At 48.5% G+C, this 11,478-nt stretch overlaps 1 protein-coding gene across 10 annotated transcripts in view; it reads right to left on the bottom strand.

Moving 5' to 3' along the window:
• The window catches only part of samd4a (sterile alpha motif domain containing 4A), a 55,274-nt gene that overhangs the window by 7,149 nt on the left and 36,647 nt on the right, over nt 1-11,478 (bottom strand). For all 10 annotated transcript variants that reach the window (XM_031580308.1, XM_031580310.1, XM_031580311.1 and 7 more), the window contains 8 exons: nt 11,294-11,403; nt 10,593-10,679; nt 8,372-8,603; nt 8,026-8,111; nt 7,125-7,243; nt 6,169-6,373; nt 3,181-3,307; nt 1,049-1,132 (listed from right to left, as the gene is read on the bottom strand). In XM_031580308.1, coding sequence (XP_031436168.1) covers nt 1,049-1,132; nt 3,181-3,307; nt 6,169-6,373; nt 7,125-7,243; nt 8,026-8,111; nt 8,372-8,603; nt 10,593-10,679; nt 11,294-11,403 — 1,050 coding nt within the window. The remainder of the gene's footprint in view (nt 1-1,048; nt 1,133-3,180; nt 3,308-6,168; nt 6,374-7,124; nt 7,244-8,025; nt 8,112-8,371; nt 8,604-10,592; nt 10,680-11,293; nt 11,404-11,478) is intronic.

The raw sequence follows: 11,478 nt of genomic DNA, 5'->3' as shown, positions 1-11,478 counted from the left end.
GAGAGAAAGAGGGACAAAGAGCAAGAGAGTGAGAAAAGAGGGAAATAAGTATGAGAGATGAGAGAGACAGAGAGAGAGGGAGGAAGAGAGCAGAAGTGAGAGAGGACTGGAGCGAGAGCAAGAGTCAGAGCGAGGGAGAGGACTTCTCTATTCAAAGGAAAACTAAGCTTCACATGGGAATGGTTACTGGGGTCTCGCTTTCCTTGCTTTTTCTCGCAGCCTTTTAATTTTTCTCTCTCTCTCTCCATAATGTGTAGATTCAGTGGTAGTGAATGATGCACTGATCTGACAGCCAACGGACCCCCCCCACCCCCTGTGTGAAGAACTCAACAGCAATAATCTGATTTTAATGCAGCATTGGGGGCAGATCTCTTTTCTGCCTCCCCTCATGAGTGACCTAGAGGAATAATTGGAGATAATCAGTGTGTGTGTGTGTGTGTGTGTGTGTGTGTGTGTGTGTGTGTGTGTGTGTGTGTGTGTGTGTGTACTGGCTTACAGCTAAACCTTGAAACATCAGATAGTCATGTTAAGGCTTTCAGCACTTCCTTGATACACAGTATCAAGTACTCGGCCTGTGGTGACTGTTCAGTAAGTCCAGACTGCAGGTGATTCTGACCCGGTTCTGGCCCTGATTTGGAACGCATCCATCCATCCCAGATGGGAATCTGACCTAGCAATACGCTTTCTCCATTATCGCTCATCTGACCTAGCAATACGCTTTCTCCATTATCGCTCGTCTGACCTAGCAATACACTTTCTCCATTATCGCTCATCTGACCTAGCAATACGCTTTCTCCATTATCGCTCATCTGACCTAGCAATACACTTTCTCCATTATCGCTCATCTGAACTAGCAATACGCTTTCTCCATTATCGCTCATCTGACCTAGCAATACACTTTCTCCATTATCGCTCATCTGACCTAGCAATACACTTTCTCCATTATCGCTCGTCCGACTTTGCCACTCACCCAGGGCGGCATTCGCGGCAGGCTTTGGGTGGGTGGATGTGGTGTGGGGTGGGGTGGGGTGGGGTGCGGGGTCCTTACCTCCGAGAGCGTGTTCGGTCATACTCAGACACAGAGACTCCAGGCGGTTGTTGATGTCTGGCTCAGTCACGGACACCTGTGAATCTAAACATCAACACAGGACAAACTTACAACCACATAAACAACAACACCTGCTGAACTCACACTAAACTCAACTCTCGGAGTTCTGACACTAAACTAAACTCACTGAGAAAGAGCACACAGTGTTACTGTAAGACAAACAAGATCATATGTATTTGTCAGAGACATCTGCTGTTTTACAGACAAGGCAATTTTATGCCCATCAATAAACAACTCATAAAGACTTAATAGTTTAAAGTAATACATAAAGTCTGTTTAAAGTAACGCATGACCGTGAAGAAGGATTCTACAGTCACACACCGTCACAGATACAGTAGCTGACCGTGGTCAGCAAAGATCTGGGCACTCTTAATCTGATCACACGAGTGAGATAGCTAACGAGCTGAATGACAGTGAGATAACATGGCAAACATCGTACTGATCACACTGCAGGAGAGATGCCTCAGATAAAGTCACACACACACACACACACACACACACACAGAAACATCTTGCAAACACGAGAACACGCACATAGTCTGTCGACGCACACAGTCTTTAAAGAATTTTAGCAAAGGATGCTGCCTGTCTGCCTTTCCTGTTAGCCTTTTAGCACTGCCAACTTTAGCTGAGTCAACAGAGACACACACACACACACACACACACACAGACACACACACACACAGGGTCTCTGTAAATCCCTTTCTGGGGAGGAAGAGCTGTGTTAGGCACTCGCTGGCTGGACACTCCACTCCACCTACTATTTATAGACGCCAAATCCGGCCCCCTCCCCTCCCCTCCTATCTACTCCATGTCCCTTCACACCCCCCCCCCCCCCCCCGTCGTGTTGCTTGTACTTTAATCAATCCATTAATCTGACTAGCACCAAAGGAAGGCCTGGGGGGGGGGGGAGCCAGGGCTGGAGGATGACTCTGCACTGCTGACAGAAGGAGAGAGAGAAGGAGGGAGGGGAAAGGAGAGGCAGAGGAAGAGAGGGGGGGAGAGGAGAAGGAGAGAGGCAAGGAGAAAGAGGGGGGGGGAGAGAGAGAGAGAGAGAGAGAGAGAGAGAGTAGAGCAAAAAGTGAAAGAAAGAGGGCAGGGAAAGTGTGCCAGGGTGTCCCAGCCACCCAGCACAAAGAGGCTCATTGTAGAGGCTGCCCTTCCTCCTCTCTCCCTCCCTCTGCTCTCTCTCTCTTTCTCTCCCTCCCTCCCTCTGCTCTCTCTCTTTCTCTCCCAACCTCTGCTCTCTCTCTCTCTCTCTTTCTCCCTCCATCCTCTGCCCTCTCTCTTTCTCTGTCCACTCTTAACTTTACCACTCACACAGACATACACATACACAGTGCTGAATTCTCTTCTTTGCTTACACAACTCTTACCATTCTTATCTCTCCTGTGTGTGTGTGTGTGCGTGTGTGTATCATCAACTGAAAATTAACAAGGTCCCTGTGCACTTTTGAGAAAGACACGATTGTTATATATATTGAATATATTATTATTTTGCACTTAATCATATTTCATATTATTTGGTGTCAAATGTGTGTACATGTCAGATAGACCTGGTTAATTCTTGGTGTATTTGTTTGACATTCAGCACATTTTGAAAGAGGCTAAACAGGCTAAAGGAAGCTCAAGTTGACACACTAGTCTGAGGGTCCCCTCACCCCGCCTCACATACACACACACACACACACACACAGAGCACCCTGTTCCGAGGATGAACCCATCCACCTGACCTCAGGGCACCATCAAGCTTAATGTGTGGGGTACAGGCAGTCTACAAAAAGGTACACACACACACACACACACACACACACACACACACACACACACACACACACACACACACACACACACACACACACACACACATTCAAACAGACACACACCTCTCTCGGAGGATGACAGAGGGAGGCAGTGTGTGGGGTGGGGGCAGAGGGTAAGAGAGGACGAGAGACAGAGAGAAAAAGAGATGGGACAGAGAGAAAGCAAAGGTACACTGAGAGAGAGGGGGATCAAAAGAGGGCGAGAGGGAGTGAGAGAGAGAGAGGGCCAGAGGGAGGACGGGTGTCTTACCTGACTGCTGAAACATGACCATGGTGTTGGGGTTGGTGTGGACGGGCAGAGAGCGTGTCCGCTGCACCGAGCTGTGACTGCGACTTGGCATGCTGTTACTGCCCCCTGGGTTGGCAAACCACAGACCCTGAGATCACACACACACACACACACACACACACACACACACACACACACACACACAGGCACGCACACACACACATAAGCATTATGAGAGAGCACAATGTATTAAGAAACAAGTCATCTGCTTCATGGGCACATACAGTAAACATGATTATACCTAGTGAGTTGAGTGGTACTGAATCAGTGTAACAGCTGGTCCATGTCATCCAGATACACACACACACACACACACACACACACACACACACACACACACACACACACACAGTGCCCTGGTCACATACAGTAAATGTGAGTGAAGTGAAATGTGAAATGTACTGAGTCAGTGTGTGGGCATAACATAACAGCCCAGTGAGCTAGTCCATGTCCTCCAGTATGTCTACAGGGGACAGCTGTGTGTGTGTGTGCGTGTGTGTGTGTGTGTGTGTGTGTGTGGTGAGCAGTAAGCAGTGGCTGCTATAATCGGCTGATAGTTCACGTCAGCAACACACTCATTCATGAATTCAAGAAACACATGAAGTAAACTGTTCTCCATAACCCCCCCCCTCTTCTCTTCTCTTCTCTCTCTCTCCACCCCCCTCGTCTGTCTGCCTCTCCCCCTCTTGTGGCCCTCTCTCGTTCAGAGGGCCAGGGAAAAAACAGGAAATGCCTATGCGCTGTTCTCACTGGCTCTGACTAGCTCCCTCCCTCTCTCTTTTCTCTGTCTCTTTCTTTCCCTCCCTCTACCCATTTCTATTTCTTCTTCCTCAACCCCCATCACCTCTGTCCCTCTTTCTCACTCTCTCTCTGTCTTACCGCCTAATATTCCCCAACTCTTCCTCCTTCTCTCTCTCCTTTCCCCTCTACCATCCTCTCTTCCCTCTCTCCATTCTCCCTACTCCTCCCTGGCTTCCCTCATCCCTCCCTTTCTCTAACACTCTTTCCCCTCTTTTTTTCACACACCTAAGCCCACAATCCAGAGTTATTATGTCAGAGAGGCAGGTCAGCTTCCTCCTATTGTAGAAACACTGGGCCAGACATGCAAGTCTGCCAGGTTATCACAGCGCTCCAAGCCCCATCATCAATTGTTCCGTTTTGGGATCATGTGTGTGTGTGTGTGTGTGTGTGTGTGTGTGTGTGTGTGTGTGTGTGTGTAGAGGTGATGTGGGGCTTGTGGAATGCTGTAAACTCTCCAGCAGTTCCATCCACTTCAAAAGGAGGACGTGGGGACGTCTGTTTCAGAGTGCAGGGGGGCTTACGCCAGAACCCCCATGACGTCACCCCCTCCGCACACACACACACACACACACCTAAATGTTACATCATCACTGCCTCTCTCACACACACACACACACACACACACACACACACACACACACACACACACACACACACTTCTCTGAATTCCTCTCTACTGATACTGTTTAGGAAATACACTTGTGAGATTTTGGAAACGTGGAGCGTGAACACACCCATCTTTACAACACCACTTAGAAATGCATACTGTTGCCCTGAGTAACACACCAACAGGAGTCACAGCAGTGGAGCTCTCCATGGAAATACACACCCATTTTCTTCCTCAGAAACACACACACACACCTATTTTTTCCCTAACACACACCTATTCGGACCACACCTATCATCCACAAACAAGCCCCTTCCTGTATTTTCCCCCATTCCTGCAAACACACACACACACACACACCTATCTGTGGTCTGCATCACTGTATGGACCCTACAAGCCTGTCTCCAGTCAGCTCTCAGACATGTTCACCTTTGACACACACTTCTGTTTGCTGGTGGAAATAACACACTACAAAACCTGCTCTGTTCTTCATTCAAAACCTACACCTCAGCCCTCTGTAACAAAAACCTGTCCACACATACAAACACATACACACACAGACAAACACACACACACACACACACACACAACCTATGAAGTACAGGTAGGTTTGTACAGACAGCAGGAAGACAAACACACACATATCACTCCTCAAAAGCTAACACACACAGACAAACACAAACAAACACACACATACATACACAGACAAACACACATATCTGTGCTTAACCTCAGTGCTCTGTACCCGACACCTCTCCTCAGAGGGAGACCAACACCTGTCTGCTCTGGGAAACACCTCAGCCACCTGTGCTCAAGGTCCACACACCTCTCCCCAATCCTCCACCCTCAAAACACACACCTGTGACTACTCCAGACTCCCCCCACAAACACACACCTGTTCGGAGCTAAGGTCCCATTCCCAAACATACACCTTCTTGTGTTTCTGTTCCCCCTTACAAACTCAAATCTGTCTAGCCAAGTGTGTGAAATGGAGTGTGTGTGTGTGTGTGTGTGTCTGTCACCTATCAACCCCTTTTGAGTCCAGAAGGCATTTAGCTGGATCTGTGTGGTATGTGTGTCTCACCTGTCGGCCCTGTTTGAGACCAGTATGCGTTGAGCTGGAGCTATGTGGTGTGTGTGTGTGAGCGCGCGTGTGTGTGTGTGAGCGTGTGTGTGGGTGCGTGCGTGTGTGTGTGCGTGCATATGTGTATCTCACCTGTTGGCCCTGTTTGAGACCAGTAGGTGTACTGCTGGAGCTATGTGGTGTGCGAGTGTGTGTGTGTGTGTGTGTGTGAGCGTGTGTGTGTGTGAGCGTGTGTGTGTGTGTGAGCATGTGTGTGTGAGCGTGTGTGTGTGTGTGTGTCTCACCTGTCGTCCCTGTTTGAGCCCAGTGGGTGTACTGCTGGAGCTATGTGGTGTGTGTGTGTGTGTGCGCTTGCAATGTGTGTGTATCTCACCTGTCGTCCCTGTTTGAGCCCAGTGGTTGTGGTGCTGGAGCTGGGTGGTGTGTGTGTGTGTGTGTACATGTGTGTGTATCTCACCTGTCGTCCCTGTTTGAGCCCAGTAGGTGTGGTGCTGGAGCTGCGTGGTGTTGGTCCAAGGAGCCCCGCGGAGCCCAGAATGCCCAGCCGTGCCCCCGGCAGGCTCCTGGACGGCATGCCAAACTGACGCAGGTTCCGCCGCGCCGACACACCACTACCCACACAACCCGCCGTCGGCAGGGAGCTGGACTGACCGAAACCACGGCTGTGGAGACACACACACACACACACACACACACACACACACACACACACACACACACAGTGATGAAGTTACTAATCATCATGTGAAATATTCCTCTTCCTTTCTCTCCACCTCATTCAAAATATTTCCTTCTGTTTGTCCTAACTCCTTCAGTCATTCAAGAATAGGTTATTCAGCCTATTAGAGTTCTCAGCCAGTGAGTCATGAAAGCGTGTGAAACATTTAGGTGGGCACACAAGGCTGTGAGGTCTACGCATGTGAGTCACTGGTTGGAGGAGAGAGCTTCTAAGATGACACCATATCTCGGCTCTTTCTAAGGTTTCCATGACTGCATAGAGATGTAATTATAGTGAACATTGAAATCGATAATGGTTTCAACAAGGTGAGTTCCACAGTACACATTTGAGCACAGTAAACAGTGCTGTTGCTGCGTATGGGGTAGAACTGCTGACGTCCACTCGAATCCATTCATAGAGGTGAATACACACACACACACACACAGTCAAAATCAAAGGTTAAATCGCAAGCACTGCTGAAACATGCATGAGCGGGAATGTAGCTGTAGATATGATTGGCTGTATGTGTGTGTGTGTGTGTGTCTGTCTGTGTGTGTGTGTGTGTGTGTGTGTGTCTGTGTGTGTGTGTCTGTGTCTCTCTGTGTCTGTGTCTCTCTGTGTGTGTGTGTGTGTGTGTGTGTGTGTGTCTGTGTGTCTGTGTGTCTGTGCGTCTGTGTGTCTGTGTGTGTACACACCTCCTCTGCTGCCGGTACCCTGCCATGTCCAGGAGAGTTTTCCGTGGAAATGAGCGGAAAAGCTTCTGCACCTGCTGTTTCCATGACAACATGCGCTTCTTCTGTGTCTCTGTGAAAGCCTGGGGGAAGGGGGGGGGGCAAAGAGGGCAGGGTAGAGAGGAAGGGAGAGTGAGGAGGAGGGGGTGGGGGAGAAAGAGAGCGTGACTCAGGGTTTCCATCTCTTCAGCATTTTTTCTCTTAAAGACCCTCCCCACCGTCGACCACACAGACCCCTGGGTTTCCATGCCAACAGAAATAAACACACTCACACACAGACACAGTCTCCAGCCACAGCTGGTCAGAGTTTAGCAGAACACACACAACACTGGGGTCAGAGGCTCACGCTCAGCTGGCCATACACACACACATACATTAAAACACTGTACACATTCACACACTGGCTTTCACTTGGATAATCAGACATAAGTGGTACGATATAAAATACATCCATGAAATCTGATCTAGTATGACCCATGAAACACATCTACACATTATTTATACAAGATGTCTCCCCCTTTAAGGATTCCCCTGGGAGGAGGTCAGAGAGGCGTCTGAGAGTGTGTGTGCTGTGTCTGTCCCACAGGTTACATTAGTACAGGCACTAACCCAGACATCTCTGTGCAGTGTGTGTGTGTGTGTGCTGTGTCTGTCCCCCAGGTTACATTAGTACAGGCCCTAACCCAGACATCTCTGTGCAGTGTGTGTGTGTGTGCTGTGTCTGTCCCCCAGGTTACATTAGTACAGGCACTAACCCAGACATCTCTGTGCAGTGTGTGTGTGTGCTGTGTCTGTCCCCCAGGTTACATTAGTTCAGGCACTAACCCAGACATCTCTGTGCAGTGTGTGTGTGTGCTGTGCCTACCTCGTGGATTAGGCACTTATCAATGAGCTGCAGGTAGGAACTGATGTTCTCTTCATCCGACCGTGACACCAGGAGTTGTGTGCAAACTGCAAAGAGAGAGAGAGAGAGAGAGCACGAGAGAGGGAGAGAGAGAGAGAGGGGTAGAGATAGAAAGAGGGAAGGAGAGAGAAGGAGAAGGACACTATGAGTCTCTGATTTAAGGGGACAACACATATATGTGTATGCAATTTTCTGTGCAGCTGTGTTAAGTTGTCTGTAATTGTGTGTAACTGTGTTAGGTCGTGTGTGTAACTGTGTGTATAACTGTGTAACTGTGTGTATAATTGTGTGTGAGTGTGTGTGGCACCTTTGCCCATGACCCGGGTGAATTGGCCAGGGATGTCTCCCTCGGAGATGATGGTGGTGCTGGACTCCACCTCCCCTCCACCCATGTGGGACCCTGTGAGCCCCGCCTTGCCCTCGGGCCCGAGCAGAGGATGCTGGGAAGGCTCCTCGGAGCTGAAGGACTTGATGGGCGTCAGGATCATCTGGTGGAGCTCCTGCAGAGGGGCGCGCAGGTTACCTCCCTCCAGAACATCCTGCACCAGGAACAGAGAGAGAGAGAGAGAGAGAGAGAGAGAGAGAGAGACAGAATGGTCACTACAGAGGCAGAGTCTATTCTATTATCTTTATACATGCCAACTCTTTGTACAATTAGAAAAGTGATTTAAACTGAATTGATACAGCAAAGGGGATAAGGGTCAGAGAGCATAGAAAGAGGGGAGAGAAAGAAAGAATAGAGAGAGAGAAAGACAGAAAGAGGGGGTTGAGAAAAGGGAAGATCAGAGACAGAAAGAGACAGAAAAATGGACAGTGTAGAGAGAGAAAGAAGTAGAGAGAGAGAGAGAAAGTTGGAAAGAGTGATAGAGTAAACTAATTTGGGGATTAGGGATGGAGAGAACAGGAAAGATGAATGAAGGAGAGGAAGAGAAAAAAAGAGGCAGACAGAAAGATGAATGGCAGAGATAAAGGGAATCACAAAGAGAGCGAGGGAGGAAGAGTTTCTTTAAAGTTATGCCAAATTAGCCTGAGGTGAGTAAGAGCCCTATTCCCAATGAGCGACATCACACTTCAGCCCTGTTGTTTCCATAAACGCCACACGAACGCTGGCCAGGTGTGTCGATATTTTCTGATCGCGCACAGGAAGGAGACTGACATGTGAAGATAAAATTATACTTAATACCAAAAATACACGACAGGTTTGCTTCGGTCTCTCCCTGCGGGAGGGACCACCACATCAAGTCCCTACTTGAGGAGAGCATTAAAAGGTCCAAACAGGGAGCACACACACATCCAGCAACAGGTGTCTCATTTCCCCACCGATAAAAATGCACCGGTAACAAATTCGAGCGTGACGTCCTGGTGAAAAGGTTAATCCCAAATTAGAAAGCCAAAGAGGGGCCTCCTCCTCCTCTGTCTCCCTCTGACATTGTTTGAAGTTTGAAAGCACAAACCAAGCCAGAGTCAGAGACCGCCATCTAATTTAACATCTGCTCGTCACAGTCCAAATGGCAGAGAGGATTTCAACTGTTTCATTTACATAATGCAGCTGAAGCATTGAAGAACAGGTGAAGTATCGCAAGAAAGCAGCTCAGCTCCGCGTCCAGTGTATCAAAATAACAAATCTGTTACTCTCACTCTGATGCCTAATTAGAATACTGTAGCTTCAAATACATATCCTCACGTATTTACAAGCTATTTCTCACGATGACCAAGCACAACAACCGATCTACATGATAGATAAGAAAGCTAGATGAAAGGGATTTCCCCAAAGCTCGTGCCTAGATAGATGAAAGACATTACAGTGCTATTAAACAATCCTGGATCTTCCTTGGTAATCTACCCGCTAAACACATCTAATCAGAGGGTTTTAAATTCAGTGCCGAGCTGTGCTTTGGTTCAGGCCTCAGGGTCTCTCTGAAACAGGCACCACTCTACGCTCCACTTCGGCTGTGGGCTCCTTGATCAATGTCTGCAGTGCATGGCAGCTGACAGGTGATTGATTGATGTGGCTGTCAGAAGCAGCTGGGGCAGCTCTGGCTAGGATCTGGTGCCGTCCTGATGCAGATCTAGTAGATTAGAGGTCATGTGTAGTGTTGCGGCCACTGCTTGTTAAGGGATGGGTTAAAGGTGCAGTCCGCGATTGTAATCCCATACACATTTTGTCAAATTCTGCTAATTGCTCCTCATGGTCCGCTAGCTGTCCGTTCAGTGTTTGCGGTAAAAAAAAAACTTCTGGTGTTCATACACAGTCCTGGCTCTGAAAATGGGAAACAAATGTAGTGGCTCGGACCGAGCCAAAAACAACCCCAGCCAATCAACACACGTGCTACAAGAGCACGGAAGGGAGGGGTGTACTTTGATTGGCTGTTGAGCTCAAATATCAACATCCTTTTGCGAAACCGAGGAGCAATTCCAACCTTAGCTTAAGTGCTCACTATCTTAAGAAAATGTTTGTAACCCAAGGCTCCTGACGCATTTTGGCGGGTGACACATACACACACACAGACACACACACGCACACACACCTTCTCCAGGGAGCGGAGCATGTTCTGCCTCTCCTTCAGCTTCTGAATGCTGATGATGATCTTGTGTCTCGCCCCTTTGGTGACATTCTGGAAAGGGAAGGCAATATTTTTAGAGGCGATTCATTTAGATGATTTTCGGAGCCGTAAATGACAGTGACACTTATAGCCACCGTTTTACTCTTTGGGGTAGGGGTGGTTTATGATATGAGGGTTATTCTAGCCTCCCCCTGGGTCAGTGGCCCACAGAAAACCTTTATGAGACAGCCCCCATCCCCCCTACTCCCCTTAAAGAGATCACCACTGTTGTTGTACTGCATTCATATGTACTACAATGATATTATTTATTCATCTCTGTACACTGTCAGAGGTCAAAGGTCCTGTGTTACTACATGCACTATGTCCACTCTGCTTGACTGCTCAACCTGTGGGCACTCACTGTGCCCTACAAGTCTCCTGTCACAGGGAAATGTGACCCTAAGACCACTCCCTCAACATATACATGAGCATACATCCACCCAGACACACACACACACACACCCACACTCACTATCTCTTTATCACTCACTCTCACTCTCTCTCTAACCCATACACACACATACACACACACACACACACACACACTATCTCTTTATCACTCACTCTCACTCTCTCTCTAACCCATACACACACACACACACACACACAAAACCCCCAATACAAACCTGTGACTCCAGCTGCTCCTCTGTCAGTGACATCATCTCATCATAAGTCATGGTGGAGAAGAGGGCGGCGTACTTGTGGAGACGCAGACTCTTTAGCCACGCCGGTACATCTACACACACACACACACACACACACGCGCACACACACACACACACACACACACGCACACACCCGCACACGCGCA

The sequence above is a fragment of the Clupea harengus genome, chromosome 14 (assembly GCF_900700415.2).
Source record: "Clupea harengus chromosome 14, Ch_v2.0.2, whole genome shotgun sequence".
NCBI lineage: Eukaryota > Metazoa > Chordata > Actinopteri > Clupeiformes > Clupeidae > Clupea > Clupea harengus.
This window is presented reverse-complemented; position numbering and strand designations above follow the sequence as displayed.